The 21,348-nt window shown below is 40.3% G+C and overlaps 2 protein-coding genes across 3 annotated transcripts; both read left to right on the top strand.

Annotated features, from left to right (window-relative positions):
• The first annotated feature begins 349 nt into the window (after nucleotides 1-349).
• Nucleotides 350-11,705, top strand: LOC142899300 (aminopeptidase N-like). Its single transcript, XM_076042842.1, has 23 exons — nucleotides 350-589; nucleotides 1,343-1,440; nucleotides 3,061-3,186; nucleotides 3,295-3,481; nucleotides 3,552-3,694; nucleotides 4,249-4,385; nucleotides 5,817-5,943; nucleotides 6,140-6,294; nucleotides 6,399-6,512; nucleotides 6,612-6,755; nucleotides 6,887-6,952; nucleotides 7,040-7,105; nucleotides 7,642-7,808; nucleotides 8,032-8,108; nucleotides 8,242-8,372; nucleotides 8,467-8,522; nucleotides 9,478-9,625; nucleotides 9,714-9,805; nucleotides 10,018-10,128; nucleotides 10,218-10,385; nucleotides 10,547-10,687; nucleotides 11,303-11,384; nucleotides 11,467-11,705. Exons 1-23 carry the CDS (start codon nucleotides 459-461, stop codon nucleotides 11,635-11,637), a joined length of 2,838 nt encoding a protein of 945 aa, XP_075898957.1. The 5' UTR covers nucleotides 350-458; the 3' UTR covers nucleotides 11,638-11,705.
• A 1,507-nt stretch (nucleotides 11,706-13,212) lies between these two features.
• On the top strand, nucleotides 13,213-19,330 carry LOC142899151 (carbohydrate sulfotransferase 1-like). 2 transcript variants are annotated; one of them, XM_076042613.1, is made up of 6 exons: nucleotides 13,213-13,620; nucleotides 14,621-14,983; nucleotides 15,113-15,326; nucleotides 15,485-15,711; nucleotides 15,942-16,159; nucleotides 16,966-19,330. In XM_076042613.1, the coding sequence occupies exons 2-6, from the start codon at nucleotides 14,660-14,662 to the stop codon at nucleotides 17,303-17,305; spliced, it is 1,323 nt and encodes a 440-aa protein (XP_075898728.1). In that variant the 5' UTR covers nucleotides 13,213-13,620; nucleotides 14,621-14,659; the 3' UTR covers nucleotides 17,306-19,330. The 2 variants fall into 2 exon arrangements, with proteins under 2 accessions (XP_075898728.1, XP_075898729.1); XM_076042614.1 differs by lacking the exon at nucleotides 13,213-13,620 and having other exon boundaries at nucleotides 14,080-14,983.
• The last annotated feature ends 2,018 nt before the right edge of the window (nucleotides 19,331-21,348 follow it).

Genomic DNA, 21,348 nt, shown 5'->3' with positions numbered 1-21,348 from the left:
AACAACCTGAGTTCATAACAGAGGTTGTTACCCTACTGTATGTGTGTGGGGGAAGACACCAGAACAGATTAAATTACACTGAGCTGGTTTTCATGAGCACAACTTGTTTTCTGCATTAAGTCTTTACGTTGATGGGCAATGGTTGTATTTGCATACAATGCAACTAAAACAAATGAATGGTTAAAAGGTGAAAAATGGAAACAGCATTGTTTCGTCACACACGTGTGAGTCCCTCAGCAGTCACGTTGATTTTTATGCCTAGCTGCTAAAACAAAGTAGATAATATATCATTCTTATCTCTGGTTTCCTGTCTGATAACGTTTTCCAGCACCATCATTCCCATGGGTGGTGTGGGTGGTGAGGAGGTGCGGGGTGGGTTGGGGGAAATATCAGTACAACCACACAAAGCAGTGAGGAAGCGTGCAGTACTTTGAAAGCTGGCTAACTTTCTTAACACAATGGGGACAAACTGCCATGTCAGCAAGCTGTGCATTCTATGTGTTATATTGACCCTTGTTTCAGTGGCAACAATTGTCACATTGTGGACTATTGCCCTTACAGGTGGAGATGGCGCAGCCCCATGGAAGAGGTAGGATACTGCTTTGACCTGCAGCGATGATAATTACCTTTGGGTCACAGATAAACATGCAGAGATAGTTAGAGATAGTTATGCCATTCAGTATATTCAGTAATTAGCATATTGCTGAATGCCTTCAAATTATGTTTAGCTGTATTTTTTTTTTTCTACAAAGCCAAATTGATGATGCTGAAGCCTCTTCGTCCTCAGGATGGACTTTTAACCAAAAGGGGTTCATAAATATTTCTTATCAAAATTAAAACTTATGACGTTTTTCACCACAGAATTAGTGAAAGCTATTTGCGTCTTTGCTGCATCCTGACAATATGTCTTCTTCTAGTTATTCTAGATATTTTCAACTGCAAATGAGTATGGAATAAAATAATTGAAATACATATTGTTGTAAACTACAGACATGAAAACTATGAATATTAATAAGATTTGTACATGCACACTCACACACTCATATTTGATGTGATAAGCATGCGTAGATAAAATGGTGCATGCAAACAGAGAAAAGCTCTGACTTTAGGAAGAATACAATAGTTCATTTGATAAAATATCAGAAAAAAAATGAAATTCATTGAATATGTCTTTGATTCCAGAATCCAGTTGAATTCTCACAAAAACTGATAAAATGAAGTGACATGTTTATTTGTTTATTGCATTCCATACCACTAAATGGAAACTAAATGCTTATTTTCATGAGCAGAATATTACCTTGCAGGGACAGTAGCATTGGCTTTTATGTTTGCACCCTTTCAGGTATCGTCTCCCTACTGATTTGGTACCCAACTACTACAATGTCACATTGTGGCCTCGTCTCAGATCTGATCCCAACACTGGCCTCTACATTTTTACAGGTGATTGCATCTTTTCTTTTTCACACTTTAGACAAATGGGAGGGAAGTCCTGGCCTTAATGCTACTACATTACAAAATTCAAGAGCCCTTTCGCAAAATTCACTTAACGAGTGTTTTCTAATACTAATGTATGTCTTTAGGTCTTTCAGAAAAGGTAATATTTTTTTTACTTTTTTGTTCACTCTAAAAAGTGTGTGAGCTTTTGGAAATTAGAACTCCGAATCACAAAGAACATTGTCATCTCACACCTCACTAACACCCCCAGCCAGTATTTGTTCTCCTTTTTGGGCACCTCACAGTCAAAGCGTCAGTTCCAAAAACTGCGTTGTTCCTCTTGTAGCCACGGTTCATCAACTGACCAGATCCTCCTCTACTGCACCCTGGAGTAGACTTTACCAGGGAGGCTGAGGAGTGGGATTCCTCTTTTCTTGGGACACACCATCCTGCCTCTCTTCCTAAAGATGGGCGCCACCACCCTTGTCTGCCACTCCAGTAGAACCGCCCTCGATGTCCACATATTGTTGCAGAGACGTGTCAACCAGGACATGCCCACAACATCCATAGCCTTGAAGGAACTAGGAGGGATTTCATCCACCCTTGGGGCTCCACTGACGCATAGTTGTGTAACTACCTATGCAACTTCAACCACAGAGATTAAATGTCATCCACTCCAGTACCCCAAGTCTGCTTCCTGCACAGAATACGTGTTGGTTGGATTGAGTATTCCTTCCACTGCCGAAAAATAACCTCAGTTGAGGTTGAGTTTTTACCTTGGCAACTGCTACTACTGTGAGACACTTTGCTCTCTGCTAGTTGTTGGCAGTCTCTGCAGTCCTATGTGACAGGCATTCCCTCTAGGCCTCCTTCTTTAGTTTGACCGCAGCTCTGACCCTGAGTGTCCACCAAAGGGTATGATGGTTGTCGCTCTGACTAGCCCCTGTGACCTTAGTAGCTAGCCAGCTGCCTCAACAATGGCGATGTGGAACAAGTCCAATTTGTGTTCAATATCCTACAATACCCTCTTGCTGCAGTTGAAGATTGACAGTTGGGATTTGACAGAAGCCTGACAGACCCAAACAATAGGAGAGGGTCTTCTCCTATTGTTTGGGTCTGCCAGGTCTGTGTGCCCCCCCCCCCCCGCTGTCTGATGCAACACTCACCACCTGGATATCTACATCTAGCGCCACCAGTGGTAACTATTCTTAAAATGCCAAACAATAACGGGATTCTGGTTTCAATTGAATGGCAAAGTAGAAATGGCTGGTCTCTGTAAACCAATTTGCTCTATTCATGGACTGCAGTGGGTCCAGTTTAGTTTAGGGGGGCATTACTTGACGTGATTTATGTCTGACATTAGTTATTCTTGGTGGATGGATTTGGCTTTTTGGGTGGAGTTATTAAGGTGCCTGGGATGAACTGGCAAACTTGGAGAAGCTCCAGCACCCTCACAGTGAGTTCAAGTTCAAGATGAGCAGTGACTGAAAGTGTCAGACACAATGTAAAAATCACTGACAGTGACAGATCATTTTTATCTCTACGGTACAAGTATGTTTATTTTTTTTTGTAACTATCAGAAAAGATGACATTGTGATTTATGTTTACTTTTTTTTCCTTCATCAGGACAATCCACCGTGACATTTGACTGCGTGAAAGAGACAGATCTGATCTTGATCCATTCCAACAAACTCAACTATACCATACTGGACTCTTCACATATTGTCAGACTTAGATATTCAGATGGGGAAGGTACACGCACAAACAACAAACTAAACTTAACAGTCTAAGTTACATTTTGATTTGATAGTAAAAAAATGAATATGAATTGCTTTGATTTGTTAAAACTATTTCCCCCAGGTGGCGTATCTGTTCCAACTGTTAAATACACTTGGCTGGAATCCAAAACTCAGTATTTGGTTATCCAACTGACAAGTAAACTCACTCAAGGACGGACTTATCAGTTGTATACTGAGTTCACCGGAGAACTAGCCGATGACTTATCTGGCTTTTACAGAAGTGAATATCAAGAAGATGGAGTTCAAAAGTAAGTTCTATCGTCCCTCCCTCCCTATTAGTTATTGGAATACGTGTCAGGAGGTTTTTCTTCTTTTTAGGATTGTCGCCACCTCTCAGATGCATCCAACTCATGCCAGAAAGACCTTCCCTTGTTTTGATGAACCATCAATGAAGGCTGTTTTCTTTATAACAGTCCTCCATCCACCTGGAACTGTTGCCCTGTCCAATGGAATGGAAACAGGTCAGTTTCAAGTCAAGTCTTGTAAGCACGTGTTTATCCACTGAAATAAACAGCTTAATTAATGCAAGCTCCAGGTAGTGACAATGCTGATACGACTTTCTCTAACAACAACTGCTAAACTAATTGAGGACTTACTATATAAGTACTGTTACAATGAACTAGAGATCCCTACTTCGGTGCAAACACCTTCAGTAGACACAAGCTCTGTTTATGCAAGTTCCAGGTGTCAACAGTGTCAATATTATTTTCATTAATGTGTGACACCTATGGGACTACTAAATTTAGTGAGGACATGCAATAGAAAACTTAGCTGACAGCGATTCACAGTTTATCCATAACAGTACAGATCAAAACGATGTGAAAAAATTGTTTTCTCAAACATATAATATAAAACTAAATGCCAGTTCAGTACACTTCTGTGTATGAAGTTTATTTGATACAACTAATATTGCAGTTAGTATTTATGCACTCTTTATACTTTTTTTTTTTAACTTTTATTTCAACTGATCTTTCTAAGGTTCCAAAAATAAGCATTACTTTCTGTGTCTTTTCAGACATTGTCAATACCACTATTGATGAAGTCTCTGTGACAAAGACAACCTTTGAACCCACCAAGAAAATGTCCACCTATTTACTGGCCATCGTAGTTTCAGACTATACGCACATAAGTGATGTACAAGAAGACATTCTGGTAACTATGTGGTAATCTTTCATAACTCATGTTATGAAAGTTACATTTTTCTGTCTGTGTTTAATCCAAGATTTGTTGTACACACCAACGTTCTCTGTGTACCGGTATCACGCACAATTGATAAAACAGAAGGAATAGCAGTGAGACTTTTGAATCATTGGAGCAGGAGTCCAAGACGACGGCATGCACACAGTAGTAAATCATAACATGTTGATTTAAATACATGCTGACAAGCTGTGAAAAAGCAAACCTCCTAAAATTTAAATTCAGTTGTTTATCTAACTATTCTTACCTAGAGGCTTTTTCATTGACTACTTTCAACAGATGTTTTTGGGAAAACCTAACAGAACAACTTTAATTTGCCTGATATGTGAAAGGAAAAAGCTAATAGTTCATCAAAAGGCAAAATTAACTTTCATACACCAATCCTAGGTGTTGACATGAGTTGCATGAATTCAGCCAGCAACAGGTGGCTTCTTTAGATGTGGAAAGTCAAGTTTTCTTGCTGAATGAGCCAACTTGAAAGAAACAGTATTTGATCTCATATGTTATATGCTATGCAAGTCTATGGGGTCAAAAGTCAACTTTGTCCTAGAGACATGGGACCACTTGCAGGTTCATCGTGATCCCTCAAGACACAGCCACGTCAAATTTGGGGCTTCTAGCCCATGAGGAACCCCGAAACCCTAACCCTAATTCCAGCCTTATCGCTAACCCTAATGCCATGCAAGTCTATGGGGTCAAAAGTCAACTTTGTCCTAGAGACATGGGGCCATTTGCGGGTTCATAGGGATCCCTCAAGACACAGCCACATCACATTCGGGGCTTCTAGCCCCAAAATAGGAACATTTTTCTTTCTCCAAGGTGGGCCGTGACAGAGAACATTTGAGAACCACTGCTATAGAGGATCTAGATACATATGACATGGACCAGACCAGGGGCCTGCTGCCCAAAAATAGCATAAAGGATTAAGCCGAGATATCTTGGTTATCATGACTCAATTAACCTGTGATCCACTTGCACTAAAGTGAGATAGTGATAAGTGTTATGACAGAAGTTTCCATTGAGTCTGTTTCAGACCCGGGTAATTCTTTCCAAAATGTTTATTTTTATTTTTTTATTTTATTTTTTTTTTTAAATCGCATCCCTTATCTCACCTTGCAGTCACCACAAACAGAAACCATTAGTTAGTGTACTGCCCACTATTCCCTGGTGACCGGCACAAAGTGGGGCCACGCGCCCTCTGCTGGTCGGAGTTAGACATTACACACTGCTAACCAAAAATACTTTCTATTCACGTAACCAAAATAAATACAAGGACAACCAACCGTTTAAGCTTCTTTAATAATGTTGAGTCACGGAAAAAGCAATGTTCTACCACTAGAAAGTACTGCAACACTGAATAAGTGGAGTTTTCTTTTTTATCTTCAGATTCGTATTTGGGCTCGCAAAACAACGGTGGACCACGGACAAGCCAACTACGCCCTTAATGTGACAGGACCTGTACTTCAGTTTTTCCAATCATACTATAACGTCTCATATCCATTGACAAAATCGGGTGAGAGTTTCCCTCTATTCTTATATTGTTTGATAAATATTAGTAACAAAGTAAATTAGTAGCTTGTACGTAAATGAATGCATTAATCCATAGTTGACCCTAATCCCTAATTCAGACACATAAAAAAATCTAACTATTTACATTTACACTTCTGGTGGTCTCGTACACTAATTGTGCTAAATATGCTCTCTTACAGATCAAATTGCTCTACCAGACTTCTATTTTGGTGCAATGGAAAATTGGGGCTTGGTGACATATAGAGAAACACACCTTCTTTATGACCCACTGACCTCTTCTAATGGGAACAAGGAAACCACCGCCACCATAATTGCTCATGAACTAGCACACATGGTGAGTTGTTTTTTTGTTAGTTTTTGTTTGCCTTTTTACTGTGTGTATTACGGTGAATTTATCTCATTAAGCCGCCTCTTTCCGTGTCCGTTTGTGTCGGGCAGTGGTTTGGAAACCTGGTGACTCAGTACTGGTGGAACGAGGTGTGGCTGAATGAGGGGTTCGCCACTTACGTGTCCTACTTGGGTGCAGACCATGCTGAACCTGAATGGAATGTAGTAAGGGCATCGTATAGCAAATATACACATAAATGTCACTCGTTTTTCAATCAGCGTTTACAGTACAGTGGCAGTGCCCCATCCTCCTTTTTTCCTCAGAAAGATCTGATAGTCCTTGATGACATCCATCGTGCATTTGCAGTTGACGCCTTGACCTCCTCTCATCCTCTGTCTTCCAAAGAAGACAGCATAATCCTGCCAGAGCAAATCAGTGAGCAGTTTGACACGATCGCATATAGCAAGGTATCAGCAACGGCTACACAAACACATCTGGAGTCTGACCACAAAGAGAAGTCCAGTTGAATGCCTAATCTACACTACAGTGAAGAGGTTTGTATATCTGTGTAATGAATGCTCTATGTCCGGCTCCTCAGGGTGCAGCAGTGTTGAGAATGGTGTCTGATTTCCTCTCAGAGCCCGTCTTTGTCCAGGGACTCAGCGTATGTGGATATGGCTATATATTTGAATCTTATTCTCGTTGAATCTAATTGGGAAAGACCTAAAAAAAAAATTATTTTTATTTTCAGAGTTATCTCAAATACTTTGCCTACGGAAGCACCATCGGGGATGACTTATGGAAACACCTACAAATGGTAATGTGGACCTCACGTTATTGTTGCCACCACTGACCTTGAGGTGTCAAGGAGGAGTACATCCATACCCTGCTGCCACTGTGCATTTGACTCTGCTGGAGTTTTCTCCTACTGTATATGTGTGTACTAAGAGGCGAACACATGAGCTTGTGCACAGCTCAGCTGCAAATTTTATTCTGCAAGTTATCAAAACACAGGAAATATGTTGAGGACAGCTAAAACGTAAAACCCTACCCCTTGCGTGTCCTGCAATCAAAAATGACAACGTCCTGGAGTAGAGTCCACATGTGGCACTACACAGAGATATGACAATTGTTTATAATTGTACGACACGGGATTTGACTGAACACATGGATTCATTTAATAAATGTCTCACCAAAATTGTACATTTACAAACATTGATATGTAAATCCACTTAATCATATCAAAAGCTATTTCTGAATCAACTACAGATAATAGGACATATTCAAACAACATATTTTTTAAAGAAATCTATACTTACACATTACTTAATATTTTGTCAATTGTGTCGTCAGGCTGTATCAGCCAATGAGGTTTCACTTCCTGGTCAAGTGTCTGAAATCATGAACCACTGGATCTACCAAATGGGATACCCTGTGGTTACCATAAACACTCAAACAGGGCAGGTATCCCAGAATCAATTTCTCTTGGACCCTGAAGCTCGTGTCACACAGGAGGCAAGGTAGGCAAAACAATACCATTTCACCATTACCATTTTGAGAATCACTATTCTCAGTGATGCATAAAAGTAGTCCTCTTCATGTTGAGTGTCAAGAGTAAACTTTACTGTTTATTGTACAAATATTTTGATGACAGACAATTGGTTTGATACACAGTTTATGTGGCAAACTATGTTATTTTCTTTTTTCTTGTATCCTGAGTTCAAGAGTTTCTTTGTCTCTTAGCTATGAGTGGATGATCCCTGTAAGGTGGATGAAATCCAGTGAACTCCAAAATATCTGGTGGCTGATGGGAAAAGAAGGTACGCAATTATATGCTAGATATAGAAAGTGCGGATGTAAACTACGCCTCCTAGTTTGAACAAATGTCCCCCAGAGGTTGTGTGTCACATCAGATACACTTTTAAAGGAATATTGCTCACTTTTTTCCAACAGTGGTTAACATGGCGATGATAAGCGGTGATTCATGGATTTTGGCAAACATAAATGTAACAGGATTTTACAGAGTAAACTATGATCTTGGAAACTGGGAACGCCTCATTGCTCAGCTTAATGCAGACCACAAGGTACACACATTTATATTGAGGTCTAATTGTAAGAGGGCTGCGCCTAACTTTTCTTCAAATTGTCTTTTGTTATGTACTTCATCTTGCTGTGTAGGTTTTACCATTGATAAACAGAGCCCAGCTTGTGGATGACGCTTTCAATTTGGCAAGGTAAGTTTTTATTTTATTAATTATTCAGTTTTATTTATACTGAAACCTTTTCTAGCACAGTCCCATGCCTGGGACTCACTACACTGGACAGAAATTGGCAAAAATAGGATCCACGTCCGAAATCTTCACAAAAGCAAAACAAGCCAGAAACCAATCTCTGCGTATTTTGGCACTGCACCCGTGTTGTTAAACAATTTTGGAATGAGGCTAACAAATCACTTTCTGCTTTCCTTGGCGGACATATCCCCTTTATCACACTCTCTAGGCTTATTTGGTGACAAAGGTTTGACAAGAACAAAGAATAAACTGCTACGTTTGGCCCTAACTGTCACCCAGAAAACTATCCTCATTAGCTGGAAATCCAAAAACAAAACAAGCTCCACACAAAAAACATGACAGGTCACATTTCATTTGAACTGTCCACCCAAACAATCTGTCCACTGTGCAATGGAACCTCTTCAGTCTGGTCACCAAACATATTTTTTCTAAAGAAAAAATTAATAATAAAAAAAACAAAAAACACAGCCATTTGTTTTGCCTGAGGCATCCTTAATCTCCAATAATTTTGTCCAACATGATTTTATACATCCTCTAACATTATATTTTCACCCTCCATTCTCCCTCCTTCTTTTTTATTGTCATCTTATTAGTATTATTATCATCAAAAGTATTATTGTTATTATTATTACTATTAATACCATCATTAAAACTACAGGTATGACTGCAATAAGTCTAATCAAAGATTCAAGGATTCTTCTATTGACCGTCAGCAAGTCAGATGTGAACGAAAAACAGTACTTAGGTCTAAAATCTCTTCCTACTTTTAAGTCTGTGGGACATTGTCAAAAAAAAGGTCAATTTTGTCAGCACAATCAAAATAATTGTCCTTCTGTGATGTCTTTAGCTTTAAATATGTTCTAATCTTCAGGCAATTAATCTAAACCTTTTTGAGCAGGGCTCAGCTGGTCCCCACGACTCTGGCTTTGAGAACAACCACCCACCTGTCTGAGGAGACAGAGTATTTGCCTTGGCAGTCTGCTATTAACAATCTTCAATATTACCACAAAATGCTGGACCGTACAGAAGTCTACCAGCCTATGCAGGTTATTTATGCATTTGATTTGCTCGGAACGGATATGCGAAAGTTCCTGCTGTCGTTATTTTGAAAGACCAACTGTTTTTGTTTTCCAGAACTATTTAAACAAGCTGGTGACTCCCCTCTACTTTCACTTCAAGAATTTAACATCAAACTGGACTGATGTTCCCATAAAACATACTGATCAGTGAGTATACTCAATAAATAGCACAATATACAATAAACAAGGACAAAGAAACCAACCCTGAGTGAGAAGATTGCAGAGTGAGGATAAGTTGTACATTCAAGGATATTCAAGACTCTGTTATCTAAATGCAAAAGCCAGCACATTGAAAGCATGAATTAATGAGTTAAAGAAGGAATGAGTTTGTTTGCTGTACAATTCTGTTTCTTCTCTAGGTATAACCAGGTGAATATTATCCGCACAGCCTGCAGTACTGGAGTAGCGGAATGCCAGAATCTGACTAACACATGGTTCAAACAATGGATGGACAGCCCTCAACACAATCCGTATGTCCACACGTTTGTATCATGCCACCGTGTGTGTGTGTGTTTTTTATAATCGTAAAGAAGGATTTTTCTCAAATTAAACTTCACAGAATTCATCCCAACCTGCGTTCAGCTGTTTACTGCAGTGCCATAGCAACAGGTGGTCAGGAGGAATGGGAATTTGGGTGGTCACAATTCAAAAGTTCCACTCTGGCATCGGAAGCCAGCAAACTCATGTCAGCACTGGCCTGCACCACCAAGACACTGCTGCTCGACAGGTGTGAATCTTTGAATTCTGAACAGCAATGTGATGAGGTGTGAGGGTGCGGAGGGCACACGAATGGAAATGATTATCCACACTCACACTTGCAACAGAGAGGGGTCGGGTAACTGTTGTATATTTTCAGTTGTAAGGGTCTCTCTCCATCCTCATCTGCAGGTATCTTTCCTACACCTTAAACTCAACTATGATTCGTAAGCAGGATGCAACCTCGGTCATAACGGCTGTCGCAAGTAACAGAGACGGACAGGACTTGGCATGGGACTTTGTCCAGGAACACTGGGAATACATGTTTACAGAGTAAGGATTGCGCCCAATTCATTCTTGTGTGTGTGTGTGTGTGTGTGTGTGTGTGTGTGTGTGTGAAAGGAAATGAAAACATATGTTCCTTTTATAAGGTCAAAGGGCTTGAAACTCGTATTCTTTAGGAGTAATCTTGGAATACCATCAAACTGACAAATTTCAAAGTAATTTTTGTGACTAAAGCCTTCTATTTTTGAGTGTAAAAATCACAATGACATACTGAATGAAACATACGTACTTTATCTGGCACATATAACAAACCCCTCAAACTCAAGTGAGCAAAGAGCATCCAGTCGCTGATGACGCTAAATCAACCTCCCATTAGAAGACGGCACTATTTTGTCAATTGTGTCTCAAACTGTAAAAAGCCTTCAAGTCTATCAAGTAGAGGCCATAGTACTGTACGTTGTTTAGGGGCTTGTGTCTGGCCGGAAGTCCACAAGTCTAACACCAAAATATGCCACCAATGAATCCTGCCCGGGAGAGAGGGTTTCTGCACTTTAACAATATTCTACATCAAAGTTATCCACCTTTCATTGCATAGGTAAATCTGTAATGTACTGTCCAATTTCTCATTCAAGCCAATCTATCTTTGCTTATCCTCTTTTTCAGCTATGGCATAGGCTCCTTCTCCTTTGCCTCTCTGATAAATGGGGTCACAGAACGGTTCTCGACGCAGGCTGAACTGCAACAGGTTTGTACTCACAAACTCATTTTTAGGTACGCATAAACCCTCAAACTGTTTTCTTAACCGTTTCTACACATTGGTTGGGCAGTTGGAGGAGTTTGTCAAGGATCATGGAGCTGCAGGTTTTGGCTCTGCCACCCTTGCTGTGGAACAGTCCTTGGAAAGAACCAAAGCCAACATCAAGTGGGTGCAACGGAATGAGAAGGAGATTTTCGACTGGCTCAAGAGTCAAGTGAAACATGAATCTTTTCCTGTGTAAGCAGGTTTACTTTTATTTACATTTCCAATCAAATGTAAAATGGATTTTACTTTTTTTTAAATAAAAATCATCATGTCTTCATCCATTAAGAACGTCGGTGTATAATCAGGTCTCTCAGATAAAGCCACAACCACACAGACCTTACATAATGATAAGAGTGGAATGTTTAATGAGACAACATCCATTATGGTCTTCGGGGTGTTATCCTGTTTTACCGCAGCAGCCTCTTCAGTCTAGTAGTAGCATAATACGGTAGTATAATATGGGAAAGGCATTTTACACTTAGCCTATGTTTCATTTAAAATGAGACGTCAGCAAAACCTCTCAGGATGAAACAAAGCCATGGTGACTGAAAATTTGAATGGGTGAAAATAAAAAAAACTTAAACAAAAACTATATTCTATAGAAAGTTAGCGGTTATTGACAGAGTACCTGTCAGCAAATGTTAAACAAAATTCAAACATTGGCTCCTGCTCATGCAGACCTCATAGACCTTATACACTGATTACTTTACTTTACTTACTTTGAGAAAAGATGCCATTGTCACGCTGCCGCAGACGGGACGGGACCCAGTAGCGAAACACACGCTAGCACAACGCTACGCTTGGTTATGCCAGAACGAGTCGTAACCAGGTGATCGGTCCAAGGAAGAGGCAGGCAGGCAGGCAGGCAGGCAGGCAGGCAGGCAGGAGGACAAACTGGCATCGGGTAAGTGCTGGAAAGACATGCATGTGGGCAAAGACGATCTGGCAAAGAGTGACTGCTGAGTTGGAGCTTCAGAGAGCTGGAGCTGATTGCAGTGGATGAGCTACAGGTGTGTAGATTGCCAACTGGGAACAGGTGTGTCAATCAGAACAAAAACTAGGTCAGCATGGAGGTTGTTACAGCCATAATATATATATATATATATATATATATATATATATATATATATATATATATATATATATATATAGTTTATTGCATAAACACACAAAAGAGTAAATATCTTATTAAAACATTTTATTTTAAATGAATACATCCGATATTTTTTGACATCAACACCAGTTTAAAGGGACTTGCTAATATTTATCCGCAATCGATTAAATTCGATACTGAAGAGAAAGCTTTTTTTTTTCTTTAAATATATATCGATATATATGTATTTTTTTTTGTATTATAATTGTTATTATTATTACTACATCACACTCTTACTACTTTGAATTTGCTGTTCAGTGAGAAAGAGAAAGGGGGAAAGTGCCAATCATCCCAGCAAAAAAATAAAATAAAATTGAAGATTATTTCACACACGCCCCTCTCTAAAATGTTTTTGTCCCCCAACGAGTAATGAAATTAGATTTTCACCCCTGGAGACAATGAGTCATTCACTATAGTTACAAAGACCAATGTCTACCTGGCTAGTGTGCTGCTGCTGATGATGATGATGATGACGATGATGATGATGACGAGCTCACACTAACAAAAAAGAAAAAGAAAAAAAAAAAGAATAAACGAACGTGTGAGCCTCATAAATGAGACGTTCAAAGCAGCGTTGCCCTGCCAATAGGGGGAAGAGTTGCTGGTGCGCAGGGGCGAGGCGGCAGCGCGACCAAAACCGGCCAGACGTGTGACTACAGAACCGGCACATAATTCGCTAATAATCGTGGCACACAGCCTGTTGCTCCGAACCTGCACATCGGTCGGAACATTTAGATTTCCTTTTAGTTTAGCGAAACAACGTCATGTCCTCATCCTCCCTATGCGGACCGCAGACATTTTGGAGGCTCGATCGAGGCGGCAGCAGCAGCAGCAGCAGCAGCAGCATCACTTGCAGCGGAGGCGGCAGCATCAGCAGCAGCAGCGTCGACAGCATCTCTCGGCTCGTGCTGAGAGCCTAGACCCGCAGAGGGGGAGGCGGACGGAGCGTCAAGCCCGGGGGAGCTGCCGGTGTCGGCGCCGCGCTTGCGGTTGATGCGGGTCAGGTTATGACGGCAACAATTTCCGGTATATAAAGCTTTTTAATGCAGCCGTAGCTAACAGAGCTAGGTGTGCGCGCGTGTGTATGTGTGTGTGTGCGCGTGTATGTGAAAGATGGTGGGCGCATGTTTTGCTTTCGCCTTATAGACAGACATTCGCAAGGTTAATGTTGATGGGCTGACACACAAAAACGAGCCTTTCATTGCTGTTCATCTTATTCAGTAACGTTGTGAACCTATGTACAGTTCATGCAATATGACATTAAAACGGTAATATTGCGGGAACAAAAGAAATTGATGCTATGTCTTTTGGTTGATATATTCCATTACTATTATTATTATTATTATTATTATTATTATTATTATTATTATTATTTTAAACTCCAAGATTTTGCAGTCTTACAAAACAAAATGTTGATTAAAAATAAAACAAATCATTACATAGTCAATAAGTGCCACTTGAAGTTGAGGTCCCTCCCATTCCTGGGGCTAGTTTGTCTTGTTTTTGTGTGTTATTTTGTTTTTTTTTCCTTTGTTGAAGAGAAGTAGGTATGTCATTTCAACACAGGTAGCATATATAAACTCTAATGTGGAAATGTGGTCCAATAGCTTTCAGTCATTTTCAAAGGTACTTCCATTTTACTTTGTTAAAGGTAGATTATGTAATTCTTACTTTTGATGAACAGCAATAAATTGTAATGACCTCTTTTGTAAGATAATTCAATAATCAAGTGGGGAAATACATTTAGGATCGATATAATGGAAATTCAGTAGACGATAACTCAGGCCGTACAGGCCTCTGATATTTGTTCATATCACAATACATTGGCCTAATTCCAAGTGTAATTCATTTGGAGTCAAGTTTTTTTTCATTTAATTACAATCATAAAGCACGCTTTGCGTTCTTATGTGTTGACGTGAGACACATTGAGAGGTCCAGTTTTGTTTCGTGTCTGACTGATTTCTACTGTCTGCTAATTCCTGTCTTGTCTACTGTGCCTCCTTGTATTTGACCCCTTGTTTTGCAGACAGTGCTGTGGCTTCCTAATGCACCTGTCCTAACAACCATGCAGTGTTCTTGGAAGTCCATGGTGCTGCTAGCCTTAGCATCTATAGCCATCCAGTACACGGCCATCCGTACCCTCACCACCAAACAGTTAAGACTTTGCCCCATGGACCACGCTGTCAACTGCAGCCACCAAGGTCCCGCACAAATGGGCCAGGAGAAGCAAGAGACCTCCCATCAAGCGTGTGATGAGAGACTTTCGAACTCGTTCCCCGCTGCCTCTATCCCCTCGTCTAATTCCAGTAAAAGAACACACATCCTTATTCTGGCAACCACACGCAGTGGATCTTCCTTTGTGGGCCAGCTGTTCAACCAGCATCCAGAGGTTGGAATTAAATATGCTTACTTGTAAAACCATTTCTATATAACAGCAGGATTCTGCAACCTTTACCACCCAAAGAGCCATGTGGACCCGTTTGCCACAGAAATGAAAACACTCTGGTTTTTTTTCCAGGTGTTCTACCTTTTTGAGCCTCTGTACCATGTCCAGCTTGCACTTCTCCCTCGGCTGACACAGAATCGGAACCTTGGTGACAGGAGGGTGATGTTGGGAGCAGCCCGAGACCTTCTGAGGTCTCTGTATCACTGTCGTCTCAACAGCTTGGAAAATTACATCAGACCCCATCCATCCAACCACTCCACTGACAAGCTATTCAGGCGAGGAGCAAGTAAGGGATATGCATGAGCACTGCCCGACATTGTTCTCCTTTGATTAACATAATCACATTCGAGCGTGAAATTGTTTCACAATTTATTTATGGAACTGTCTAAGTTTAATGTCTGTTTTACAGTTTCCTTTACCGGATATACCCTGTCTATCTCTTAGGCCGGTGCTTGTGCACTCCCCCGGTTTGTGAGGCATCTCTGGGCCAAGATGAGCAAAGTGTGGTGTTGGCCGATGAGGGGGAATGTGTCAGGAGGTGTGGGCCACTAAATATTTCTCTGGCTGCTGAAGTCTGTAGAGCAAAACACCATGCGGCCATCAAAACGGTCCGGATCCCCCAAATCAGTGACCTAAGGGCGCTTATTCAGGATCCCAACCTCAACCTAAAGGTAGTGTGTCTGTGAGGGTTCTCAGTCATCCGGGTCATCTGAAACTGGACTTGTTCTGGTGATCTTTCTAGATCACCAGAAATTGGTAAATTCTGTTAGTCTTTTGTATTGTGATAAAGGCCAATACAGAAATTATTTAAAGATAATGTCTAAGTCTATGTAATCAGTATGTCTATACTGCTGTGCACACTGCATTTCTGTTTGTTGAAAATATTTCCCATTATTGTCAGGTTGTCCAGCTTGTTCGAGATCCACGTGGAATTCTTGCATCCCGTATTGAAACGTTTCGAGACACGTACAGACTATGGCGGCTCTGGAGAGCAACGGGGCGTCGGCCCCACAACCTGGACCTGGGACAAATCAACACTGTGTGTGAAGACTTCCTTAGGTCTGTGTCCACCGCCCTGGCTAAACCAGCCTGGCTCAGAGGACGGTACATTTTGCTCAGGTGAGACGGGACAGGTCCAGTGTTTGCAAACATAATTGTAGTCTGAGCTGAGTGTGTATCTCTGATGATTGTGGTCTGATCTGTGTGGTAGCTCCAAGCAAAGGCAGTGTTCCACATGGCGGGACCATACCCTACTGGTTACATTTTGTTGCACCTTTAAAAAAAACCCTGAGAATTGATGCCAAGCCGTGTATTAATGCAATGCATAAAAAAAACAACTATTTCCTTGTGAATTACTTTAATGATGACTCACAGTATGTTAGATGTTCAGTAAGCCAGATACTGTGCGATGTACTGTGTACAGCGTTCCAATTTTAAAATTACATTTTAAATCTAATCTACATTACATCTATCGTCTACTTGCCTTTTTGACTGCGCCCTTTCGGGGGTCGCCACAGCCAATCTCAACTGCCTCTGTCTAACCCCATCCTGTGTCCATCCCCTTCTTTCACACCAAATAGCTCCACGTCCTCCTTCATTACATCCATGAACCTCCTTGAGGCATAGGCATTTTCTATTTTAAATTTTACACTATTTTTTTTTTTTTAACAAATCAGGACTGGTGTCAGCTTTCTGTTGCAGACACGTTGCCTGATAAAGGCTCAGTCTCGCAAGTCAAGTGAACCTGCACTTTATGAATTATTTGCAAGCGCCTTCTATTTTAAGAACATGGCTTTGTTTTAACTATTTGTTCGCTGATTGAAAAAGCTGCAAAATACACATGGACATAGTCATCAAATGCCAATAGTAACATAAATATTTTTCAAGGTCTAGAAGCTGATAATGCCTTTCTCCTTCTCTACTAGGTATGAAGACTTGGCTAGATTTCCTCTGCAGAAAACCAGGGAGCTTTACAACTTTCTTGGTCTTGTTTTTGACCACAGTGTAGAAGAGTGGATCATCAATAACACCCGGGGCAGCAGTGACCTATCGTCTCGGCAGAAGTTCACCACTGTCCGCGATTCTGCTGCCACTGCGGAGAATTGGAGAGTGAAGCTGTCCTTTGACATGGTTGCATACACTCAGACTGCTTGCCAGCCACTTCTGCAGCTCCTGGGATACAAGACAGTTTTTCATCCCAAAGAGCTGCGAAATCTTTCGCACTCTTTAGTGGAGGAGAGGACGTTTAACCCATATTTTAAGTGACCAGTGTCATGAAAGCGTTTAGTTACGTTATAAAGCTGAAAAACAAGAGAGATGGCGGTGACGGTGATAACTGGAACATGGCTTAAAGCTGCAGCTCACTGACTGAAGTTTTAACACGCAAAAGCAACTTTGATGATTCATCTGTTTTCGAAGTTGTCCCCCCCCCCAAAAAAAACAACAAAAAAACGGCTATGTCTTATCTAGAATCAGAAATCAAACAGATGAACTTACAGTTGCCAGTTGCTTTAGCTTTAAATGAATGATGATCAACATCAGAATGCAACAAAAAGTACTCAAATAAATATTTTAGATAATGACTGAACCTTTTGATACATGTACAGTGCTTAACAAATTTATTAGACTTTCACCCAATGTAAAGGTTTTGCCACAGTAAACCGACATTGGTAATCACCAAACTGTTTTTTATCTTTTGTTTATGTAATGGTCATGTCGACGCACTTTAACTGAAATTATATTTTTTAAAGCGAAAATGAATTTATTCTTACTATCTAATCAATGAATTATTATGATAAAACTTTAAAACACAGTAAACAAAATCACAAATTTTGCAGTTATACATGTGAACGTTATTTGATTTATAAGCACATGTATTGTGTGTTCATTGATTGTGCAGATTTGGTGGGGGTCGGCGCAGGCTAACCCGAACCCGAAGCAATCATCTATAAAATATGAACACACAATCAATAAACATATAATAGATGTGCTTACAAATCTAGTAAAAAGAAATTGAGTAACTTTTAAATGACTTACCAGTGCGCTTTAATGTAGGAACGATGCCCTTTTCAGTTTGACAACTTTAAAATGTTTATTGCAGGAGCAAATGCACGTTACATTTTTGGCATACAAGCTCATACCTTTTCACACACAGCGAACCCCCTGATAGATGAATACTAAAATTAGGAGGAACGATGAGGAAAACATGCAGCAAACCCCAGAGCCTGCAGGTGGGGCTAGAGATGAAATGATAAATGCGGTACTGATGCAGGCAACAGTGCAACAACAGGCAGAGCGAGAGTTGAGTGAATGGGCTTTTTGAATAAAATTACATAGAGATAAATAAAACCGTTACTTAGTACAATTGAGAGGGTCTGTTTGACAATTGTCACTTGTATGAGTGCAGCTTAAGTTGACTGCCTGAACTAACTCGCAAACACACCTCATAAGTTAATATTGAAATATTATTTTTTGCTAAGAATTTCGAAAATTTACTGTTTTACAAAAAAAAAGTAAAACACATTATTCTTTCTCTGTGGTTATAGTTACTTCTACTTACTACATTCATTCAAGTGAAAGAGTGGTTGAAAGTTCTGCTTGATTGATTTCTGACTTCTAAGAGAAGTCCAGTGAGCCAGCTCAAATTTTTGTATAGAAAGTCGAATTTAAATAACTGTTAAGTGGTGTCACTTTGTTGTTTGCCAAATAAGATTTCTTGATATTTATTTATGTATTTGTGAGCTATTAGATTTGTTAAGCACTGTATGTTCCCAGGTTGCTCTATAACTCAGGCGAGCCCCACAGGGTCTGAGCATTTCTGCCAGAGGATCTTGCACTGTGCAGGTAATGGGAAAGTGTCAGCAATAGTTAGTGTCCTTGTTGTTCACACATTTGTGCCATTGTCTATTTTTTTCGCACAGTGGTAAAATTAAGACGGTGCGTCATCTCATCCAAAATAAGATATTGAGTTCTATAAAATAAAAAAAAGATGAAAGTGAGTTGTCGTCAGTTATATTAGCTCTAAGAACTTTTCATCACTGACTGATCAGACCGTTGATTTACTTACACAACACACCAAATTGTGCAAATGTTTGTGAAGCAAGAAGAAAATTCATAATTTTACGATAAATTATTTGGTTTCTTTTTAACCGTTCTGTAAAAGTATACTTATATGAAAATATATATGAATATATTTCCAAACTACACAGTAAATGATTTATTACGGTTCTCATTTAAGATAAAGGTACAGTGTGTAAAATTTTGGAAAAACAACATTTTAAGAAGGACTCTGCAGCTGCAGGACATTAGAGGAGAACTGGACAAAACTGTTGTGAGGCTCGATGAAATGAAAACCAGAGTCGCTGGGCGTGAAGATAAGCTAAAAGTCAGATGAGTTTCTAGCTGACTTAACAATGCAGGAAAAGCCTCAATCTAAAGTGACATCTTCAGAAGCCTTTTCGAATAGGTAAACGCTGAAACTACATGGACGGAGCCAAGTCCGAAGCGCAATCTATGGCCCAACTTTTGGAAAAGCTGCTTGGGATCTCCACCGGCAGACCGCTCCCAGCCACCGAAGGTGTGCTTTCTGAAGAACGAGCGGAAACGTACAACACGGTTCTACTTCAACCTACAACGCGGTGGAGGCTGCGACGGCGGACCTGGGGAGCAGCAAGTTAAAAGGAGATGCCGCAAGTGTTCAGACGGGAAAATAACTAGTGCGAATTGAGGCGACATGTTCATGATGTGGAGTATACAGTGAAATATAATTGAGTGAAAATAGGTGGGAATTCTCTTTTGTGAGGGTGCCGTCACAGTGGAAGGCCCCCCAGCTAAGGGAGTAGGGATATTCCTTCAGAGACTAAGGGAAGCAGTGGATGTGAATCACTGCTGGAAGTGTGGTTAGAAGCATATTTCAGTTTCTTTTTTTTTGTCTCATCATTTGTTGCTTTTTCACATGGATTTTCCTGCTAAACGAGCCAGTGAAAATGATTAATTTTCATGTCAACGGGGTTCTGATTGTGATTAAGTTGAGGAAGATATAATCCAAACTAAAGAAAAAAGAAAAAAAAAGGATTGACTTTCTTCAGGAGACACATATGAATCAAACGGATCACTTAAGGTTGAAGAGGAAGGGGTTTTAAACCTGCCTGACGTCATGCAGGCACTGGATGTGACAGGAGAAACAAAAGACTTCCAGGCCCTCCTCGACAGTCTCGACTCCTTTATTATTACTGAATAAATCCTTTTCCATTATGCAACAGTCTGCATAGTTCCATATTTTAGCCCCTTATTTCGAACCGGTTCGGTCAGCCACCTGTTGTCCAACAACTCCAAACAATAGCCAGAACCAACAGACGACTAAATGAAAGTAACTGAAGAGATGGACCCCCCTATCAGTTGAATTTTCATCAACATCTGCTTCTTGACACGTCTTCAGTCTGTGTTTTTACTGGTAAGAATGTTGTCGACAGACTGCTCATTGCTGTTGGAAAAGGATGAGTTGCAGTATGTGAACACAAACACTACTTCCTCCAGTTTCCTGTGAGATCTGACCTTTGACTCCAACATCTTGCTCCCAGCATCGAGTCAGACACATGATATCCCCTGGGAGCTGGACAGCATGTGCACTACAAGGTCCTTGCTTTCCTTCGCTTGATTCTCTGTGTATTTTTTTTAACTCATAAAGTCTAAAAATAGTAGAGTGCGGATGTTGCTGCTGTGTTACATAAGCCTAAGGGACTGAAGTGTCAAGAATAAGAGATTGTGCAGAAAGTTTCTGGATCTTACTTCTAACAAAGTAAACAATGGTGGAAAGAGGGACAGTTTCCTGGAGCGGCTTCACAGAGAACACATTTACAGAGAAGACACTTAAAAGCTATATGTTTTGGTAACTTTTGATACATTTAACAGAATGATCAAGCTTCATTTGTGCCATAAAACAAAAAAAAAGTAATTAAAAATAATTTACTCATTGTGTATATAGTCTTTATTCTATATTAGTAAGTACTACAGCCAGTATATCCTGACCTTAAATTTTTTTTGTCTTAAACCCGAGATGTACCCTGGTTAATGTCACCCACTTCCACTTCCCACCTCAGTGCAACTACAACACAACTAATATTCTTAGCTGGGTTACTTCTTGCCATGTAACCTGTGTTTGCCCTCCACTCCTAAAAACTCTGTTTGGAAGCTAGGCTAAGTTTTAGGCTGCTTCACTCTTTTCCTCCAGAACAACTCCTGGTAGGAACTATGCTAAATATCTCTTCACATGTAACTCTTTCATAACTGCGACAGTCAGACGAGGCAAT

Source organism: Nelusetta ayraudi, unplaced genomic scaffold (genome assembly GCF_046127955.1).
Source record: "Nelusetta ayraudi isolate G7.1 ecotype Tasmania unplaced genomic scaffold, CSIRO-AGI_Nayr_v1 ptg000071l, whole genome shotgun sequence".
NCBI lineage: Eukaryota > Metazoa > Chordata > Actinopteri > Tetraodontiformes > Monacanthidae > Nelusetta > Nelusetta ayraudi.
Note: the sequence above shows the minus strand (reverse complement) of the source record. Positions and strands in the feature narration are given on the sequence as shown.